This window comes from Eubalaena glacialis, chromosome 7 (assembly GCF_028564815.1).
Source record: "Eubalaena glacialis isolate mEubGla1 chromosome 7, mEubGla1.1.hap2.+ XY, whole genome shotgun sequence".
NCBI classification, from domain to species: domain Eukaryota; kingdom Metazoa; phylum Chordata; class Mammalia; order Artiodactyla; family Balaenidae; genus Eubalaena; species Eubalaena glacialis.
The window spans coordinates 105,097,078-105,120,466 of NC_083722.1; the positions used below are offsets into that span (position 1 = coordinate 105,097,078).

The 23,389-nt window shown below is 40.9% G+C and overlaps 1 protein-coding gene across 5 annotated transcripts in view; it reads right to left on the reverse strand.

Moving 5' to 3' along the window:
• The window catches only part of RAD18 (RAD18 E3 ubiquitin protein ligase), a 105,585-nt gene extending 85,532 nt beyond the window's left edge, over positions 1–20,053 (reverse strand). For 4 of the 5 annotated variants that reach the window (XM_061195568.1, XM_061195570.1, XM_061195567.1 and 1 more), the window contains exons 1-2: positions 19,929–20,053; positions 16,032–16,113 (exon numbers count right to left, since the gene is read on the reverse strand). In XM_061195568.1, coding sequence (XP_061051551.1) covers positions 16,032–16,113; positions 19,929–19,979 — 133 coding nt within the window. In that variant the 5' untranslated portion in view covers positions 19,980–20,053. Of the gene's footprint in view, positions 1–16,031; positions 16,114–16,575; positions 16,650–19,928 lie in introns of those variants that run through there. The other variant, XM_061195569.1, reaches the window with a different exon arrangement.
• Between the last annotated feature and the right edge of the window lie 3,336 nt (positions 20,054–23,389).

A 23,389-nucleotide genomic window follows, 5' to 3' on the forward strand; every position in this document is an offset into this window, starting at 1 on the left:
CAAGCAGGAAAAATGCCAAAAAACCCACAACTTGGTATATCACATTCAAACTGTGGAAAATCAAAACTAAAGAAAAAATCTTGGAAAAAGCCAGAGGGGAAAAAACACCTTACTAACAGATGAGCAAAGATAAGAATTAAATCTGATTTCTCAGAAACCATGCAAGCAGGAGAGAAAAAACCCATCAACCTAGAATTTTATAGTCTGCAAAATGATCCCTCAAAAGTGAAAGAGAAATAAAGACTTTCTCAGACAAACAATAAATAAGGAAATGTGCTCCCACTAGACTGACATTGCCAGAAATGTTAAAAAAAGAAGTTCTTCAGAGAAAAGAAAAATAATATAAGCCAGACACTTGGATCCACATACAGAAAAGAAGAGCAATTCCAGAAGGAATAATTACAGGTAAAATTAAAACTTTTTTTTCTTATTCTTAATTGATATAACAGACAATAGTTTGTTCAAAATAATAATAGCAGCAAATGAGATTATTTATGCTTATGTAAATATACATATGCTTATGTGTAAGTAAAATGAATGATAGCAATGATACAAAGGACTGGAGGGAGGAATTAGGTGTCTTAGCTCTGCCTGCTGTAAAAAATACCACAGAATGGTTGCTTAAACAACAGAAACTTCTTTTCTCACAGTTCTGGAAGCTAGAAGTTCAAGATCAAGGTGCCAGTATCATAGGTTTGTGGTGAGGACTCTCTTCCTGGCTCAAAAACAGCTGCCTACTCACTGTGTCCTGTTATGGCCAGAGAAGAAAGAACAAGCTTTCTACAGCTCTTCTACTTTTTTTTATTTTTCTACATCTCTTCTTATGAGGGCACTAATCCCACTATCAGGGGCATCTCCCAAAGGCACCACCTCCAAATACCATCAAACTGGGGCTGAGGGCTTATGAATTCTGGGGGCGGGGGGACACTTCAGTCCATAGCATTTCACCCCTTACCCCCCAAATCCATGTCCTTCTCACATGCAAAACACATTCTCCCCATCCCACCAATCCCAAAAGTCGTAATTCATCCCAACATCAACTCTAAAGTCTGAAATCCAAACTCTCATCTAAATATCACCTAAATCAGATGCGGATGAGACCTGAACTTCGTCCTGATTCATCCTGAGGCAAAATTCCTCTCTAGACTCATTCTCTTGACTATCAATGTTATTCTCTCCACAGTATATAAAGTCTCCTGAGTGATACTGTAAGTCAAGAATTCCCAAACCTGGCTGCTCATCTGAGTCACTTGGGGAGATTATTGTTGGCTTTAGTTTAGTTGCCAGGCTCTATCCCCGTTCATACCAATTCAATGGATTTTGATCAGTAAATCACATCCATAATATGTGATTCTGATTGAACAACAATTTTTTTTTTAATTAATACGTTTTTTTACTAGGTTGAACCATATGAAACTTTTGGTAAGTCAAAAAAGGACAAATATTGGCAATTTCATTCGATTTAACATAACATTGTGTACTTACTGTGCACTCTGTTTTAAGCATGTTAGCTGTATTAACACTTTCAATCCGTACAGCAACCTTGAAGTCGGTACTATTAGTCCCGTTTTACAAGAAGGAAAATGCAGCATACAGCTTAACCAACTTGCCCAAGATCATGGAATTAATAGGTGGCAAAGGCACGTACCAGAGCCCGAGTTTTAACATATTTCTAACTAATTATTTAAAGTATTTATAATTTGCTTTATAAGATGCACTTATTATATATACCTATGTAATACCAATATGTACTTAATTAATAGGATCACTTGTATCAGAGTATGTAAAATGAGGCTACTGCTTTCTCTTCTGCATAATCTTATACGTGTTTTCTTTCTAAACATGGAGAACCAGACACTAGTCCAAAGTGGATCAAGCCCTTGGCTTAATTTCAACCTACCAGTCTACTACCAAATATGTACTGGTGAACTGCAGACCAGCATAATTTATTCTCTAGTGAGCAACCATGATATTTCAATCAAAGTAGAGCAGTTGAAGAACTTTGAACCGTGTATTCCTAGCTGGCTTTATTTAAATCACCTGTGAAGTTTGTTTTTCCACCCAAAAGCCCAACTATGAGCCATGTGTATAGGGTGGGGGAGGGAAGAATAAAACAATGAAATAAAGGGTAGTTTCAAAGAAACAAGCAAGCCTGGGGAAGGAGGTATTTCTAATCTCAAACAGGATGCAGCCATCTGCTGGCTTTCATATATCAGAAGAGCATAGCATCCTGACTGTAAAAATCAAGTTTCTAAAACTTAAGCCAATCCATTTTGCATGTGATCTTAAGTATTTTATGAGAAAACGAACCATCTCAAAAATAATTCTGAAGTGTCCAATTAAAAAAAGAAAATCCAGTTCCAAGTTTGAAAGGTATAGGAGATGCTTTCAAAGGATCCTTTCAAAGCTGAGAAAGCTGGCCTCTGCCTCCAAGTCCAGTGTTAAGTGACCAGTTAGCTGATAAGAGAATAACATCCCTCCAACTAACAACCAGCACTCCAGCATCTCCATAAGGGCAGTTCTGCGTAACTATATGTCCCTTCTGTATGTGTAACTATCTCTTTTCTCCCGTCTTGCTTCACAGTGCTGCCTCATAAGAATGATAAGAATAACACTGACTATTTGCCTAAAAGAATCTTACATTGCCTCTTAATTTAGAAAAAGTCAGTAAACGGAACATTTCACATTTCATTTTTTTTTTTAGTAAAATTAAATTGCTTTTTTTTCTTTTGGCTGTGTTGGGTCTTTGTTGCTGTGCATGGGCTTTCTCTAGTTGCAGGCAGCAGGGGCTACTCTTCATTGCAGTGCACGGGTTTCTCATTGCAGTGGCTTCTCTAGTTGTGGAGCACGGGCTCTAGGCGTGTAGGCTCAGTAGTTGTGGCACACGGGCTTAGCTGCTCCGCAGCATGTGGGATCTTCCCAGACCAGCGCTCGAACCCATGTCCCCTGCATTGGCAGGCGGATTCTTAACCACTGCGCTACCAGGGAAGCCGTAAACTGCTTTTTATTACAACACAAGCCTCAATTAATTTTGTGAGTCAAAAATCCACAAAAGAAAAAGAAAAATGACGGCTGGTCCATCTTTAAAATAGTGGTAATTTAACAGTGCCTAAAAGCCAATGATTTCACCTAGCAGTAAATATTTTGAGCATCTTCCATTATCAAGTCAGAAAACCTGCAAGTGCAAAGTAAATTGGCACTTAAGCAGATCAATCTATTAGTGAGAACATTCTCACTTAATGGTGTTTTATGGATTGGAGTAAGTCCAGGCCCTCTCCCCCAAAATGTACTCTTTAATAGCATGAATTTGGATCAATTTAACTGTCCTGCATTCTGCCACTGCACCCCACTCAAACCTTAATAGCAGGAGATATGCAAATGCAGTATTCATTACTTACACCCAAAAAGCTAACATAGGAAAACCAAATAAAGAAATTTAAAATGACAAATCCTGAAATGTTTACGGAAAGGAACAGCAAAGTGGCTAGGATTCTGGGTCACCAATTCTAGTCAATCCAGGATGACAGCAGAACATGATAGCTAAGTCTGGCTTCTACTAAGCTCTGGGGGCTTTTGTGTCATTAAAACAATTACAGACCCAGAGCAACTTTTAGTCTTGAGGGAACCTGTGACAACTGATGATTAGTAGAAAATGCCTATTGAATCATGACAGGTAGAGTATGAAAAATAAGTGCTCATAAAATAAATTATCATTATTGGAAGTATTCTCCACTGAATTCCTCTTAGATAAAGAATGACATCAGTGACAACTGTATGTGACAAAGAAACATGAAAAAAAAAAAGAATGGAAGTAAAGGTTAATTTTTCAGCTGAGTTCACTGAATTCATAAAAAGTCAAGTCTTTCTTCCCTAAAATGACATAATTAAAATATACAGAGTAGACTTCCATCTCTATCCATGAGAAAGTAACCAATATCCAGAATTACCCTCCTTCTGTAAACAACTAAAATACTAGGGGAAAATATAAAACAACTCTTTCTATTTTCAGACTTTGGACCACAGTGCAGGGAGGAAAGCCAAAAGCCCATCAGTCTTGCTAGCTGAAGAAACAAAGATCAGAGTTCAGGGCAATCCAGGTAGCTAGAATTTGTAGGGCAGAGTACCAGAAAGAAAGATGCTACATACAGAAAGACCTCCAGAAATATGAATACAAATCCATTCGATTCTATGACTGAATGCAAATCTGCACATACACGGGCGTGAAAATCCATAAGGCCAAACAAAGATCAACTTCCAGGGAAACAACAATAACTGGAGAGGTAACAAAGCGCCAAGAGTTCATGAAATTTCTAGCAGGCAGTTTGGAGGAACCTCACTAAACGCATGGGCATTGAGTAGAAACCCCAGAACGTCATACCTTAATATATGAATAAATTAGCCATAGAGAGTGGGTGATGTCAGCAAGATGGCAGAACAGGAAGCCAGACCCTGCTTTTCCCATGGAAACACAAATCAACAACAATACATAAACCAATTCCCTTTGTGAGAAATCCAGATACTAGTTAAGATGCTCCTATACCCCAAGGAAAGCACAAAACCAGCCACATCAAAGCCAGTAGAAAATTTGTGGCCCTCACTTGCCAGAGTTCCTACCCCTGGCTCAGCACCACATAATCAGAAAGACACTCCCCACTCTGGGGGAGGGAGCAAGAGATGACTGAAACACATATGAAATGTTCAGACTTTTCATGCGGCTGCCCCAGGGACTGGTTTCCATCTTGCCTGAATCTAATCACTGACAAGAAAGGGGACCAGGTTGGAGTCGCTGAAGACAAAGGTGACGGTTTGCACGAGTAGTCACTCATTCACCACTACCCCTCCCCTGGGAGTGAGCAGGAGAAATTCCCACCTCTCAGCTTCTCTTGGGGAAGAACGTGCATCCAACATTCCAGCTTTTCAGGGGGCTGCCCAAGGGACTTGTGTCTATCTCACCCAACTCACAGTATTGAAGAGACCTGTCATACTCTAGATGCCTGGAGACTAACGAGAACAAAAAAGAGCTGCGACACTGCTCCAGAGGACCCACAGTACAGATGGAGGCCAATATAACTCAGCGGCTTCTCATTTGGAGAGAAAGAGAAGAGAGAAGGATGCAACCAGTATTTCAGCTTTCCAAGGGGCTGCCCAAGGGACTGCTTCTACCTTGCCTGACTCGGAGTTCTGATGGGACCTGGCATACTCTAGTGCCTGGGGGCCACTAGGAACAAAAAAGAGCTGGGCAGTTTGCTGCAATTCCAGAGGCTCTGCAGTACCACAGATACAAGAAGCAGCAAAAGATTACACAGTAATGAAAAAAGAAACCAGCAAAACATCTCTAATTATACTCATAAGTCTAGAGAAGATCCAACCACAGAAAAGGTTTAAGGGATCCCCAGAATCTCTAGCTGGGCTGGCTGGTGAGTTAGTGCAGGAACATCTGGCTTTCCCTATATGAAGCTTGTCTGTAAATCCTGTGCAAGGTGACTGTTTTTTCAAATGCATGGATCCCAACAGAGCAACAAGGCATACAAAGAAACAGGAAAATATGGCCAATTTCCAGAAACTAATCCTAAAAAAACAGATGTGTATGAATTACCTGACAAAAAATTTTAAATAACCATCATAAAGATGCTCAATGAACTAAGGAAAATGATGCATGAACAAAACGAAAGTATCAACACAGACATAAAATACAAAAGAGAACCAAACAGAAATTCTGGAAATGAAGAATATAATACAGGTTTCCCCCACCATCTGAAAGTTGACTGTTCCTGTGAAAACTTTCGTAAGCCGAAATGGCATAAAGTGCAAAAGTGAAGATGCACAAAATAAAGCGAGATGAAACACAGATACTCACAGACACAGTTCAAAGCTATGGTGGCTTGATGCTGCGATGCTGAGTGTAGTTGCCAGGGATGCCACTCTCGCTGTTCAGGGTGCACACCACTTCTATTACAGTTCACTTCAAAAAAAATACTGAAGGCTATTTTCACCTTTTGCCTTTTTTTTGTAAAAGTGAAAATCTTCTTCAGATTTCTTTTGGTTAGTGGAAATTGGTCCTAATGTAGGTCTTTCATAAAAGGGAAGTGTTATAAAGCAAACTTTTGAAAAGCAGGGGATACTTGTAACTGAAATGAAAAATTTACCAGAAGAGCTCAGCAGTGGACTTGATCAAGCAGAAGAAAGAATCAATGCACTCTAAGACAAGTCATTTGAAATTATTCATTCATAGGCACAAAAAGGAAAAAGAAAGAAGAAGCCTAAGGGACTTATAGGACACCATAAAAGAGCACCCAAACACACAAAGCAAACACCAACAGAACTAGAGAAACAGAGAGCAAAACAATAATAGTAGAAGGTTTCAATGCCTCAACTTTCAATGATGGATAGGACAGAAGATCAATAAGGAAACAGAGGATTTAAACAACACTATAAACCCAAGGCATCTAATAGACATATACAGAACATCAGTAGAGCACACATTCTTTTCAAGTGCACACAGACCATTGTCCAGGAGAGATTACATGTTGAGTCACAAAATAATCACATCAAGTATCTTTTCTGACCATAACAGAATGAAACTAGAAATCAATAGCAGAAGAAAAAAAATGGAAAATTCACAAATATGTGGAAATTAATGCACTCCTGAACAGGCAATGGGTCAAAGAAGAAATGAAAAGGGAAATCAGAAAATGTTTAAAAAAATGAAAACACAACACACCAAAACTTAAGGGATGCAGCAAAAGCACCACTGAGAGGGAGGTTTATAGAAGTAAATGACTACATTAAGAACAAGAAAAAAAATCTCAAATAAAAACCTAAATTTACATATCAGGGAACTAGAAAAAGAACAAACTAAGCCCAAAGTTACTGAAAGAAAGGAAATAGTAAAGATTAGAGCAGAAATAAACAAAAGAGAATAGGAAAAAAAAAAATCAATGGAATTAAGAGTTGGTTCCTGAAAAGACTGACAAAACTGACAAACCCTTAACCAGACTAAGAAAAAGAGAGAGAAGACTCAAGTAAATAAAATCAGAAGTGAAAGAGGAGACATTAAAACTGATGCCACAGAAATAAAAAGAGTTAAAAGAGACTAGTGTGAACAATATATACCAACAAGTTGAACGTACCAAGACTGATTCAGGAAGAAATAGAAAATACGAACTGACTTCAAACTAGTGCGTAGACTGAACCAGTAATCAAAAATCTCCCAACAAAGAAAAGCCCACAACCAGATGGCTTCACCGCAGAATTCTACCAAACATTAAAAGAATTAACACCAATCTTTCTCAAACATTTCATAAAAATTGAGAAGGAAACACTTCCAAACTTATTTTATGAGGCAAGCATTATTCTGATACCAAAGACATTACAAGAAAACTACAGACCAATATCCCTGATGAAAAATCATCAACAAATATTAGCAAACTGAATTCAACCACACATTAAAAGCATCATCACCATGACCCAGTGGGATTCATTCCTGGGATGCAAGGATAGGTTGACATACAAAAATCAATGTGCTACACCACTAACAGAACAAGGATAAAAATCATATGATCATCTCACAATAGATGCCGAAAAAGGATCTGACAAAATTCAACCCCTTACATGATAAAAAAAATACTCAACAAAATTAGAAGGAAATTACCTCAACATAATAAAAGCCATTATGAAAAGCACACAGCTATTATCATACCCAATGACTTCCATTAAGATCAGAAGCATGGCAACAATGCCCACTCTTGCCACTTCTATTCAACATAGTATTTGAAGTCCTACCTAGAGCAATTAAACGTTAAAAAGAAATAAAGAACATCCAAATCAGAAAAGAAGAAGTAAAATTATCTCAGTTCACAGATGACATAATCTTATATGTAGAAAATTCTAAAGATACCACAAGAAAAGTTGTTAGAACTAATAAATGAATTCAGCAAAGTTGATGGATACGAAATCAAAATGCACAATTCAGTTTCACTTCTAAAACTAGCAATCCAGAAAAGGTATTAAGAAAACAATCGCATTTACAACAGCATCACAAAGAATAACATAATTAAGAATAAACTTAACCAAGGCGGCAAAAGACAAGTACACTGAAAACTATAAAACACTGCTGAAGGAAACTGCAGAAGACACTTCCATGTTCATTGACTGGATAACTTAACATTGTTAAAATGCTCATACTAACAAAAGCAATCCATACAGTCAATGCAATCCTTATCAAAATACCAATGGTATTTTTTGCAGAAACAGGTAAGTCAATTCTAAAATTCATATGGAACCACAAAGGACCCTGAATAGCCAAAATAATGTGAAAGGCAAAGCTAGAGGTCTCACATTTCCAGACTTCAAAACATATTACAAATCTACAGTAATCAAAATAATATGGTATTAGCACAAATACAGGAATGTACACCAATGGAATAGAATAGAGAACCCAGAAATAAACCCACACATAGGCAGTCAAATGGTCCTTGAAAAGGGTGCCAGGAGTACACAATGGGGAAAGCACAGTCTCTTCAACAAATGGTGTTGGGAAAACTGGATTTCCACTGCAAAAGAATACAGACTTGAAACTATAAAGCTGCCTGGAGAAAATAAAGGGAAAAAGCCTCATAACATTAGTCTTAGGAATGATTTCCTGGATATGATACCAAAAGCACAGGCAATAAAAGCAAAAACAGACAAGTGGGACTTCATCAAACTAAAAAGCTTCTGCAATCAATAGAATAAAAGGACAACTTATGAAACATAAGAAAATATTTGCTAACCATATACCTGATGAGTTAATATCCAAAAATATCAAAACATACAACAAACGCCTGTAACTCAATAGCAAAAAAACATGTAACCTGATTAAAAATGGGCAAAGAACTTGAAAAGGCATTTCTCCAAAGACATACAAATGGCAAACAGGTATATGAAAAGATCGTCGCCATCACTAATCATCCAGGAAATGCAAATCAAACCCATAATGACATCATCTGTTAGGACAGCCACTATCAAAAAAAAGAAAAAGAAGAAAAGAAAATCACAAGCGTTGGTGATGGCGTGGAGAAATTAGAACCTTTGTGCACTGTTGATGGGAATGTAAAATGGTGCAGTCACTATGGAAAAAAGTATGGAGGCATTTCAAAAAATTAAAAATACAGTTACCATATGATCCAACAACCCACTTCTGGGTATTTATCAAAAAGAACTGAAAACAGAATTTCAAAGAGATATTTGCACTCCTGTGTTCACAGCAGCATTATTCACAAGAGCCAAAAGGAGGGAGCAACCCAAGTGTCCACCAGTGGATGAACAGATTAAAAAAAAAAGTGCTCTAGACATAAAATGGAATATTATTCAGCCTTAAAAAAGAAGGAAATTCTGTCATATGCCACAACATGGATGAACCTCGAGGATATTAAGCTAGGTGAAATAAGCCAATCACAGAAGGACAAATACTGCATGATTATATTTATATGCAGTATCTAAATGAACTCATAGAAGCAGAAAACAGAATGGTTGTTGCCAGGGCCAGGGGGAGGGAGAAAAGGGTAAGTGCTGTGCAATGGGTATAGAATTTTAGTCATGCAAGATGAAAAAGTTCTAAAGACATGCTGTACAACAATGCACATATAGTTAACAATACTATACTATACATTTACCAACTTGTTAATGGAGAAGGTTTTATGTTATGTGTTTCTCACCCTCCCCCCACTATAGTCCTATAAAAAAGGTTACTCTAGATTCATCATGACAAAGCTTAGAAACAAAACTTGCCAGAACCAATCTGATCCACAAGTAACTTAACTGCCTTCCACAACAAAACCCAACACTCCAATAAAGTATACAACAAAATCTAAACACTCAAAAATGTGAAAGCTACAATGGAAAGCATCCAATCAAAAATTACCAGAAATGCAAAGAAGCAAAAAAAAATGTGCTCTATAACCAGAAGTGTGTGTGTGGGGGGGGATGGAATCAATCAATAGATAGTTTTAGAAACAACAGAGATAATGGATTAGCAGACAGTGAGGTTAAACTAGCTATTAGAATATGTTCAATATATTCAAGGATTAAAATAGACACACACACGAACCTAATGAGGAAAGAAATGGAAGATACTAAACAAGTAAAATTTCTAGAGAGGAACAATACAATATCTAAAATGAAAATTTCACTGGATGAGACTAACAGTTGATGAGATAGTGCAGAATAAAAGACCAATAAACTTGAAATCATAACAATATAAATTATCCAAAATTAAGCACAAAAAGGATGGGGGTGGGGAGGGATTACCAAAAAGGAAAAGGAAAAAAAACAGAGCCTCAATGTCTGTAGATTAACATAAAGCAGTGGAATAAAGTTAATAAAGGTCTAAAAAAGTGTAATCTGAATTGGAGCTCGGGTGTGGAGGTGGGTGTGTAAACAGAAAAATACTCAAAGAAAAAGTGTTAAATTTTTTCCAAATATAAACCCATAAACTGAAGCAGTTCAATGGACCACAAGCAGTACAAACACAAAGTAAATCACACTAAAGCACATTACAAATTTCTAAAATCTGGTAATAAAGAGAAAATCTGAAAAGCAGTCAGAAGAAAAAAGGCACATTATATACAGAAAGCTGTAACAAAAAAAAACCCTAACACACCTGGTTTCATCTGAAACTAGTCAAGTCAGAAAATTGTAGAATGACATTCAGAAAGGAGAAAAATTTAAATTTGAACTGCATGCCCACTGAAAACACCTTTCAAAAAGCAATGAAATTTTTTCAGGGAAACAAAAGCTGAGAGAATTCTTTAGCAGCATACTGGTGCTGCAAGAAATGCAACAGAGAAAATATAAATGACATAAGAAGAAAACGTTGATGTATACAAAGGAGAGTATAAGAAATGATAAATGTGTCTAAATATAAAAGACTACTTTTTCATTTTTAAATTTGTTTTAAAAGATAATGAGCTGTCTAAGGCAAATACAGGGACTTCCCTGGTGGTGCAGTGGTTAAGAATCCGCCTGCCAATGCAGGGGACACAGCTTTGAGCCCTGATCCGGGAAGATTCCACATGCCGCGGAGCAACTAAGCCCATGCGCCACAACTACTGAGCCTGAGCTCTACAGCCCGCAAGCCAGAACTACTGGGCCCGTGTGCCACAACTACTGAAGCCCGCGCAACTAGAGCCTGTGCTCTGCAACAAAGAGAAGCCACCGCAATGAGAAGCCCACACACCGCAACGAAGAGTAGCCCCCACTCACTGCAACTAGAGAAAGCCCGCGCTCAGCAACGAAGATCCAACGCAGCCAAAAGTAAATAAATAAATAAGTAAATTTATAGAAAGTAAATAAATAAAGCAAACATAATAACAATGTACTGTGTCTGTGGTATATGTGCACATCATAAAAGGAAAGACAACAACAGGATGACAGAAGGGGGGGAACAGAAGTACACAGTTGTATACCCATGGCATTTTCACAGAAATAGAACGAACAATCCTAAAATTTATATGGAATCATAGAAGACCCCAAGTAGCCTAAGCAGTCTTAAGGAAAAAGACCAAAGCTGGATGTATCACGCTCCCTGACCTCAGAGTATACTACAATGCTACAGTAATCAAAACAGCATGGTACTGGCACAAAAACAGACACATAGATCAGTGGAACAGAAAAGAGAGACCAGAAATAAACCCATGCACTTATCATCAATTAATCTATGATAAAGAAGGCAAAAATATATAATGGGGAAAAGACATTATCTTCAAAAAAAGTGGTGCTGGAAAAACTGGATACTTACATGTAAAAGAATGAAATTAGAGGGCAGAGTCAAGATGGTGGTGTGGGAAGACACAGAGTTAGCATCTCCCCACAACTAGGGCACCCGCCAGCCGCTAGTGGGGGACTCTGACGCCCAAGGAGATGGGAGGAACCCCAAAGTGAACCGGTAGGACACAGGGGGACTGAGGGAGGAGGAGAAGTGGAGGCCAGACAGGATCAGCACCCCTGAGGCAAGGAAGATCAGGAGAGGCAGGCGGGAGGGGCCCTCCGGGAGGAGCGGGAGAGGAGCAGAGGGCGACTGCCCCACCCACTCAGGCCCAGGGAGCCTGTTGAGCTCCCAGGCCGATCCCCTGCCCTCCAAACCCTCCTCCAGGCCACGTGGGTCCTTGGGGGCATAGGAGGGAGACCAGGGAGATCAGGAGAGGCAGGCGGGAGGGGCCCTCGCAGACCAGAGGAGCAGGAGAGGAAAGGAGAGGAGGGCATTTGTCCTGCCCACTCGAGCCCAGGAAGCCTGCTGGGCTCCCAGGTGAGGTCCCCTGCCCTCTGAAACCAGGGGTGGGGGGCACACCTGGGCCCCTTCTGTTCCTTGAGCCTAAGCCCCACCCCCCAAGGCCCCCAGGGCCTTTTCCAGCCCTGTGGGTCCTGAGCATTGGCCCCATCCACCGCCCAAAGCTCACCCTTGCTTAGACCCCGCCCTCCACAGCCAAGGCCTCCCCCGCACTCTTTTTTCCCCCTCCTCTTCTTTTTTACTGTTATGGTACTACTGTGCATTCTGGCTGTGGATTCATCTAAATTTTTATTTTTATATTCTTCCTAACAGATCTGTTAGTTTCCTAGTCTAATTTTATTTTTTACTTTGTTATCGTTGTTTTTGTTTGTTTGTTTGTTTTGCACCCAGGCAGCCTGCAGGATCTTGGTTCACAAGTCCGGGGTTGGGCCGAAGCTCCTGCAGTGGGAGCTCCGAGTCCGAACCACTGGACTAACAGAGAACCTCAGACCGAGGGAATATTCATCGGAGTGAGGTCTCACAGAGTTCCTCCTCTCAGCACCAAGACCCAGCTCTACCCAATAGCCTACAAACCCCAGTGTTAGAAGCCTCAGGCCAGACAACCAGTAAAACAGGAACACAATCCCACTCATTAAAAAAAAAACAAATGAGATGGCAAAAAAAATATGTCACAGATGAAGGAGCAAGGTAAAAATCTTCCAAGACCAAATAAATGAAGAGGAAACAGGCAATGTGCCTGAAAAAGAATTCAGAGTAATGATAGTAAGGATGATCCAGAATCTCGGAAATAGAATGGAGGTACGGATCGAGAAAATACAAGAAATGTTTAAGAAAGATCTAGAAGCACTATAGAACAAACAGAGATGAACAACACAATAACTGAAATGAAACATACACTAGAAGGAATCAATAACAGAATAACCGAGGCAGAAGAACAAATAAGTGAGCTAGAAGACAAAATGGTGGAAATAGCTGCCGAGAAGCAGAAAAAAGAAAAAAAGAATGAAAAGAACTGAAGACAATCTCAGAGACCTATGGGACAACACTAAACGCACCAACATTCGAATTATAGGGATCCCAGAAGAAGAGAAAAAGAAAGGGTCTGAGAAAATATCTGAAAAGATTATAGTTGAAAACTTCCCTAACATGGGAAAGTCCCAGAAGCACAGAGAGTCCCATACAGGATAAACCCTAGAAAAAACACACCAAGACAAATATTAATCAAACTAACAAAAATTAAATTCAAAGAAAAAAATATTAAAAGCAGCACGGGGGGGCTTCCCTGGTGGCGCAGTGGTTGAGAATCTGCCTGCCAATGCAGGGGACACGGGTTCGAGCCCTGGTCTGGAAAGAACCCACATGCCGCAGAGCAACTGGGCCCGTGAGCCACAACTACTGAGCCTGCGCGTCTGGAGCCTGTGCTCCGCAACTGGAGAGGCCACGACAGTGAGAGGCCCGCGCACCGCGATGAAGAGTGGCCCCCGCTCACCGCAACTGGAGAAAGCCCTCGCACAGAAACGAAGACCCAAACACAGCCAAAAATAAATAAATAAATAAATAAATTTATTAAAAAAAAAAAAACTATAGTCAAGCTTCAAGGACTTGTGGTCAGGCTGCAGGGGTCAGCCAATCCTCTTTGCAAGTCTCCCAAAAGTGACTTCTACAGTTTTTGTTTTTAAAAATCCCTCACTCTCTTTACTCCCTACGCCCAAAGGTACTTTAGGTTACAGCCAAAGGCTGCATATCCCGTTTGCAAACCTTGCAAACAATAAAGCTGTCCTTTTGCTTTAAGATAATACTGACTATTTTCTGGGATTTATTTCTAATTTAGGACAACATTCTTACATTGAAGACAACACTGTTAAGATGTCATAGGGACTTCCCTGGTGGTACAGTGGTAAAGAATCCGCCTTACAATGCAGGGGACGCAGGTTCGATCCCTGGTCAGGGAACTAAGATCCCACATGCCGCAGGGTAACTAAGCCCACGTGCCACAACTACTGAGCTCACGTGCCTCAACTAGAGCCTGAGTGCCACACACTACAGAGCCCACGCGTCCTGGACCTGCACCCCACAACTACAGAGCCCATGTGCCCTGAAGCCTGTGCTCCACAACTAGAGAGAAGCCCGCATGCTGCAACGAAAGATCCCGCATGCCTCAACAAAGATCCCGCAACTAAAACCCGACGCAGCCAAAATAAAATAAATAAATAAATAAATAAATAAATAAATAAATAAATAATAAATCTCAAAAAAAAAAAAGAAGTCATATATCCTCAGCTGGATCTCTAGATTTAGTGCAATCCCAAGGAACATCCCAGCAGGCTTTTTTTGGTAGAAATTGACAACCTGATTCTAAAATTTATATTGAAATGCATATAAAATGCAAAGATCCTAAAAGAACCAAAACAATCTTGATAAAGAAAAACAACGATGGAGTAGTTACAATACTTGACTTGAAGACTTACTAGAAGGCTACAGTAATTAAGACAGTGTAGTACTGGCACAAGGATAGGCATAAAAATCAATGAAATAGAAGAGAATCCAGAAACAGACCCACATATAATTCCCTGGGGCCACACTGACTGATAATGGGGAGAACTCTATCAAGTGATAGAAATGCTTAATATCTTAATTGTAGTCATTACATGGTATAAACATTTGTTGAAACTCGTTGACACTTGTACATTTTACTGCGCACTTAAAATGGATGCCTTTTACTACATATAAATCATACCTAAATAAAGGTGATTTTAACACATATTTAGAAACAATCCCCAAAACTTATCTTGGTTCCTAATATGAATCTAGCCTAGAAGGAAACTAAGATTTATTAAGGTCCTATAACGTGCCAGACACTGGACTCTGTACATTTAATTCTCACAACCATCTCCTAAGGCAGAAACTACTCACCAGGGTTTCACATCTGAAGAAATGCTGAGCATTTGCAATCTCACCCACCTAATAAGTGGGGAGCTAAGAGTCAAGCCCAAGTTTCTCTCTAATGCCCATGTTGCTACCACCACCATCCTCTTACTACGTCTTCCCAATGGAAACTTTTTCACCAAAGCCACTACTATCCACTAAAACCATTTTTTAAGCCTAACTTATTTTTTAACTTTCCAAGGGAAATCAACTCGAAAATAGAGAATAAGAACGATCATAAGCCTAGACAATCCATAAACTGATGGCTAGATCCAGAACAATGACAAGTGCACCCCATGCACTAAATACGTCAAACTACAGTATAAAAAATATGTACATACTAGACTCATGAAGAGAAGTACAAGCACATTTCAATATATGAGTCTTCCCACCATCACACAGCAAGTTAGGTGATAAAACTGTCTGTAATACTCTTCAGCTGTAGAACTCTCCCAGTGGAATTTTTAAACTTTAAAATTCTACGCCAAGGACTACTTAGTTGAACCACCTATCTCTTATCCTGCTAAAAATGAAAAATCTGAAATTTAACATCCAAAAGTGCCAGGCAAATAACAATATATAGTGATCAAAATCTTTATTCCTGTAAATGTTACAAAAGGCATAAAAGTATCCAAGAGGGAGGTGGTAGAAAACATAGGAGCCTTGTAAAAAATATTCAATATTTAAGAGGGAGGTCATGGAAAAGACCTTGCTAAAACTTCAAGATAGAGGAGCTAAAGGTGAGAAATAAATAATAAATGTGTACTTACCTTTGGTGTTAAAATAATACATTATATAAAAAACCACATTTTTGTAACTCAGAGAAACAATACATACTTACAGTTATGTGAACACTGAGGAATCATCATTGCAATGTTGAAATATTCAAAGCAAATTCCACAGCGCAGCAAATCATCTATTGTCTGAAATGCACAAATACATACACACCTATCAGAAAGCCACCAAGACTGGAACATCTGCCACAGAACTCCTTCTCCATCCCCTAAAAAAATAATTTAATAATACTTCTTTGTCAAATATTCAAACTCAAAAGCTAAGTCCACATAAACTGCAGGGGAGAGAAAACCTCCCCCATATGACTTATTCAAATCTTAGGTTACGGAGAACACTTCAGAAAGATAAAGCTGACACTACAGATTCCCACTCCATGTTGCCAGCCCTTCACAAAAGGGCTACTCTATTTCTCTTCTACTTGCCATGTATTTCCAGTTCCTCCTCCAAGCCTCCTCCTCTTCAGACCCCATTCCCTGGCCCACTGTCACTGCTGGGTGAAAGGTACCGGCAGCCATTCACCACACAGGGTAAGAACCAGATCAGAGAATATTAAAGAGAAACACTAGAAATTATCTAGTTAAAACCCTTACTTCACAAATGAGTAAACTTGTATCCAGAGCAGGCTCACAGCACATGAGTCAAGCCAGGACAAAATTTCCGGTCTACTGGCCGTCAGTCCAGTGCTTTCTGCTCTGTACTGTACGGTACTACACGGTGGAGCCAGATGAGGAAGCCCTGGAAAGAGCTGGCGCCAGTGACAGCAGAAGGAGGGGAAGAGGCAGGCAATCTGCAAAGTCAGGTAGATGTGCATCCATCTGGAATGAAACCCAAACAGGAAAGGATCTCTCTCGCAACCTAAAATCTTCTAAATCATTTAAAATGTTATTTCTTTTTTTTCTTTTTATAAATTTATTTATTTTAATTATTTATTGTTTTTGGCTGTGTTGGGTTTCCGTTGCTGCGCGCGGGCTTTCTCTAGTTGCGGCGAGCGGGGGCTACTCTTTGTTGCGGTGCGCGGGCTTCTCATTGTGGTGGCCTCTCGCTGTGGAGCACAGGCTCTAGGCGCGCAGGCTTCAGTAGTTGTGGCACGCGGTCTTCAGTAGTTGTGGCATGCGGGCTCTAGAGCGCAAGCTCAGTAGTTGTGGCACACGGGCCTAGTTGCTCCGCGGCATGTGGGATCTTCCCCGACCAGGGTTCGAACCCGTGTCCCCTGCATTGGCAGGCGGACTCTTAACCACTGCGCCACCAGGGAAGCCCTAAAATGTTATTTCATTCAAAAGAATACTGAGCAGATATTTAAGAGGAAAAAAAGAGAGAGAGAGAGAGAGAGTGAGAGCGTGCTCTCTTATGTACTGATACGGAAAGACTGCCAAGAAAAGTGAAAAGAGGAAGTAAGGTACAGGCAGTACACACGGTCTGTGACCTTTTGTTAAAAAGGGATGAGGGAATAAGAATATAAATCTGAATGCAAATCTGAACACAAGAATGTAACAAATAATGGTCAAAGGGGTCAGGAAACTGGACAGATGAGGGACAAGTTTGGAGGAAGACTTTTACTTTTTATTTCACGTACTTTTTGAACCATATGAGTATATGACCTAATTTTTAAAAATGCAAACAAACAAAAAGACTAATGTCTCTAATAGTTCACATATGAAATATTGTTGCCATTAAAGAAAACATGCTTTCAAAGAATAATTAATGTATGGAAAAATGTTCATGTTTTAATGCAAACAAAAAAAATCAGAGAACAAACCTACAACAATAATACATAATAACAGAACTATGTAGTTTAATCTCCTTAACAATCTTAGGAGGTCTATAGCATCTATATGCCAATTTTTTAGATGAAGCCTATAGAGCTTATAAGGGGTTGTATCAAATCTGAGAGGTTGACTCCAAGGTGATCCCAAATTTTAAATGCATATACACATTGCGGGTATGTGTGTGCATGATCCCACATGAGAAAAACTGAAGAACAATAAGAGAAAATGTTAAACAGTGGTTCTCTCTAGATGGTAGGATGCTAGGTTAACTTTCATTTCCTCCTTTATCTTACTGTAAATTTTAATTGTTTTCTACTATATACACATTCTACATTTATAATCTGTCAGAAACAAATTTTTGTTACAGTAGAACCAGGGAAATAAACATTCAAATGCCCAAATCTTCCATTACTTTGGATGGTAAGCTACCACTGACACAAAAAGCTAGAGGACTGTGTTGAAAATCAATCAAAAGCAGAGGCAGGACCAGAAGCCAAAGCCCTGGCACCTGGTCTATTTGCTTTCTTCTCTATCACCATCCTCTCCTGGAGGAGGAGTGGTTCTGACAGATGTGCTGAGCAAGATCTGTGGAAGTGATACCGCATCCGATGAGCTATAACATTCTTGCACAGATTTTCAGTCCACTGGATGCCCTAGGATTTCCTCAACTTAGAGAAAGTGGAAGGGGGAAGCTTTCACTTCCCTTATCCAATTCATAATCTTCATGACAACAAATAAAAAGCAGGGGGAGAAATACTTAACACATGTTAAGCATTAATAATAATAATAAAGATATATTAATTTAATGCTTACTACTTCCTAGATACCTTCAATCAATTAGCAAATAATTTCTGAGCACCCACTATGTGCCAGGCATTGTGTTAGGTACAGTGAATAAGCCAGACAGGATCCCTATCCACACACACCAACTCATTTAACCAACCTTATAAACTATTTCTGTTTCCAGTTTATAGTCGAGGCAACTCAGGCTCAGAGAGGTTAAGTAACTGAATCAAGGTCACACAGTTAAATAGAAGGCAGAGACTAAATTTAACCCAGAACTATTGGAACTCAAATCGATGCTCTTCTCCATTGCACACTGGAGCCAAAGCCACCACAACTGCAAAACCACGGCTTTCCCAGATCCTTCCACAATGTCAGCTCTTCACCACGGGGAGATCTTCAGTCAGCAAGCCCTGTAGATGACACTGATGATGGCAAGTAGAACAAGGCCTTATACTTACTTTAACCTCCCCCCAGTCCCTTCACTTAATCCCCAAAGTCACCTTATGAGTCAGTGGGGCAGATACCATAATCCCTAGTTTACAAAACTGAGCAACACAAGGAGAACGTGATTTTGCTCAGTCACAAACAGAAATAATCACAGAACAAGGAGAAAAACCAAGCAACTGATTCTTAGCTAGTACAGAACGGTGTATTTGCTCTTGACCAAACACAGTAGGAATCTAGGACTCACCACTACCGTCCATGGAAACAGGAATGCATTGTCGAATACAAAGTAGCCACAGAAATCAATGTTATTTGAGTGAAAGACTTAAATAAAATGAAAGGCTAGTGCTAAACGTGAGTCCTGATTTCTTTCTTTAAAAGAGAGGATGCACAACTATCAAGAGTTAGGACACGTTAGGGAGGAATTAGGGCAAAGTAGCACTAGGTTTCTTGAGGGTAGTTAGAAGAAATGAATGAGAATGTAAAGGAGACTGCCCGCTTTGCTAGGTGATTAAATAAATGTTTTCTGATGCAAGGTCCACTCCAAACCGTGTCCGGTGTCACTGTGGGAGATTATTCACTAAAGTACTGGGAGAGTTTACATAATGCTTGGCACGCAGTAAGCTCTAAGAAAGGATTAGGTGTCGCTGTCGTTTCCACCGTTTAGAGTGTTTCTCTCCACATCATTGTGGTTGTTGTGACTGAACGGCAGAATACCCCGTCCCATACGACAGCTAACCTAGGCTCACCATAAGGGGCCGAGGCCTGTCCCCGGTACTTCCCAGGAGAGGAAGAAACTGAGGCCCAGATCTACGCGGTGGCAAGTGGCAGAGCAGAGCCGGGTATCCTGGCGCAGCTCGGCGCCGGCGCCTCGTCCTTTCTCCTCCTCAAGGCGGGGCTGGCCTCCCGCGGACGCCATACGCCCCCGACCTCCCCGAAGCACTCACCTTCATGACTGCCAGGCCCGGAGGCCACCGGGGCTCGACTAGGGAGTCCATGGCCTCCCCTAAAGAGGGCGGAGGGTCCGACTGGTCTCCCACTCTCCACTGCCACTCGAAATTCCCCGCGCTACAGTGATACGTCAGCAGTCGACGACGCGCCCGACGCGTGTGCGGAGCATGCTGGGAGTTGTAGGACGTGGCCGAAGCGCAACCGAAGATGCTCTCTTTGCGCACGCGCCAGGCTTCCGCTCTGCCTCCGTGCGCAGATGTGTGGTTAAAAAACCCACTTGCGGGTTTTGTACTGTACCCTTAATAAGTGAATGCCTGTTGAATGTTAGGAAGAGACAGCCTAAAATCAAACCAAATCCAGGCCTTGCCAAACCTTTCAAGGTCTGGGCTCCTGCCTCTTCCTTCCGGTCGCCCTCCCTGATTGCTATAATGCGCTGTCTCTGCTCAGAGCCGGGGTTTTCACAACCATTATTTCATCTCACCCCATCACAATACTGAGAGGTAAATATCATTATTGGTTTACACAAGAGAAAGCTTCGGCTCAAAAAAGTGAATAGAGTTTCTCTGAGTCACGCAATGTCTTTGACCAGACTACAGATAGGGCCTCTGGCCTTAAAATAGGAGCTCTTTTATCAAATAGGATGGTTAATTTAATTTAATCATCTTAACTTTGGCGTGTAGCCTTCCAGATATTTCCTGTGCAGATACATAGATACAGTTTTTTCTGCCCACAAATGTTGATATACTAAATGCATACCTCTGTCAACTTGAGGTTTTCTGTTGGTTTACTTACATACATCCTGAGACCTCTCCATGTTAATACATATAGATTTACTTCGTTCCTTTTAATAGCTACATAGTCCATAATACAGATGTGCCACAATTTACTTATGTACACCCATACTGAGGACCATTTAGGTTGTTTCCAGTTTTTCATTATTGCAAACAGTTGCAATGAACACACTATCTATATAAATCTTGGCACACTTGAGTGAGAATATTTGGGGGATGATTTCCTATAAATGGAACTGCTAGGTGAATTTTTGTGCTCTTTAAACACTGTGATAGCTAGCACTATGTGATTTTCCAAAAGAGCTGTACCGATACATTTATACTCTCACCAAGTGAGTACGAGTGCCCGTTACCCAGATGTGAAGCGCTGACCATTGCACCACTCAGTCTGTCTGCTCAACTCAGCACTCATCGATAGGCCGCCTGATGTGGGCCTCCTTCACATCACGTCTCATGGGCAGCAAGTCAGCATACAGCAAGTCAGTTACTCAGGGAGGACACCTGCAGCTTGCCACTGCTTCCCCCTGTGGTCCATGTATTCATTCCTTCATAATTTTTTTAAAGTGCTTACCATTGGCCAGTCAGAGCTTCCCTGTGAAGTAGGCAGAAGTGAGGCTGCTATTGCCATTTCACAGATGAAGACAAGGAGGCTCAGAGAGGTTAAGGCTTCACTCCTTTGGGCTCTCTTCATAAGGAACTCTGGCCCCTGAGTCAGAGATATATTAAATTGATTTTTCCCAGCCTGTGCCCAAAGACTCACTGGGCAATAATGATATTAACAGCATTTGAACAAAGGACTTTAATATCCATCACAATAATAGCTGACATTTATTAGGCATTTTGTGTGCAAAGCACTGTTCTAGATGTTTTTACATATGTTGACTTATTTCAGACTCACTCCAACCAAATGAGGAAAGAGAAATAAATAGATAAATGGCATAGTGCGTTCTGCTAGTAAGTGGAAGAGGAAGAATTTGACTTGGGCAGTCTGGCTTGAGTCCATATTAAGCACTACAGAATATTCTCATAGGACCCCATCATGAGAATTATTCCCATTTTATAGATGTAGGAACTGAGTCTCAGAGAGGCAAAAGGACTCATTCAAGATCACACAGCTTGTCAGTGGCAAAGTCCGGCGTTGAATCTAGATCTTTTAACCCCAAACCAGAAGGGATCACCCACTGACATTTTATGGAGAAATAACTGAGCAGACAAAGCCGCAGGGCAGAGGTCTAAGGATCCCAGGATGCTGGACCTAGTGGGGCTCCAACAGGAAGGTGGGGAGTGGCAGGTTAGGGGAGGCAGTGGGTTTGTATCAGCCAATTAGACAGGGGCATGTAAATGAACTCCAGGCTGCGCTGTATGCATTGGATCTAGGCTGTGCTGGATGTATTGCCTAGTCCTGGATGCAGGGAGATGGGGTAGGCTTGGGAAGACAAAGGAAATGAGACCAAGACCAGATCCCAAGCCTGAGTGCACCAGTAATTGTTCTTTTATGGTACTAGTTGGCTACAAGGTTTAAGGTGGCAAAGCGCTGGGGAGGTGAGAGAAGGATAGAGAGGAGATGAGAAAAGAGAAAAGGAATGGGGAAGGAAGGGGAGAGAGAGAGAAGACAGGGAAAGAAATGCACGCTTCCTATTCAACTATGAAGACAGATTTGGAAGCAGGCATCACTTGTTGGCCCTGGGGTCCAAATCCATCTCCCCATCTCTGGAGAGCCTCCAGGGCAGCACCCAGTACCATTCATCTCTGACTTCCTGCCACCAGCTGCTTGGTGGGACTGAATGAATGAGTGAATCTCCGGAATAAGCCCACATACCCATAAATCTCCTCCCTGGCCAAGCAGTTCCCTTCCTGCCCTCTTCAATAGCACCCGCTCAAGCCCACCTCTGGGCCAGGGAAGGGAAGTCCACACAAGGGCACAAGCGGGTTCTGAAAGCCACTTTGAGCTCAGGACAAAGCATCTGCCTTGCCCTCCCCATAGTATTTATCCACCCGCGGGAGACAATCTCCTCTAACAAGCTGCTGGTTCCACAGACATTCTCCTTCTGTTAGATCAATAAAGAGATTGCACTTCCTTACTCAGGAGTAAAAACAAAGTGTTCCGTACAGAAAAAGCAAGCCAGTGCTCAGTAGAATCTCTTGTTGCACTAGTGCAAAGAGAGGATCCAGGATAGGGTGGCCAGATAAAATACAGGATGCCAGGCAATTATGAATTTCAGATCAACAGCAAACACTTTTTTAATATACGTATATCCTAAATATTGCACATGACACACTTAAACCAAAGAATTATTCACTGTGTATCTGAAATTCAAATTTAACTGAACATCTTGTATTTTATTTGCCAAATCTGACAACCCTAATCAGGAGAGTGTGGGGCCTGGTCTGGCTGTACCTTCAGGGAACCCAGGCCCCCGAGTTCCTTGCCGGGGTCTCTCGTAATCACACTCCTCTTTGTCCTCCATTCTTCCTCCAGGACCCAGCCTCATTCTAGGCATGGGAGGGGAATATTGAAGGAGCTCAGGCTTTATCCCTTCTTTCTTCCCTCTCTCCCTTCCTCTTTTCCTCCCTCCATTCTAACAAATGTTTATTGAGCCGGTACCCAGGTACCCACCTCTTCCAGGTGCTGGAATTCAGGAGTGAACAAGAGTCATGGTCCCTGC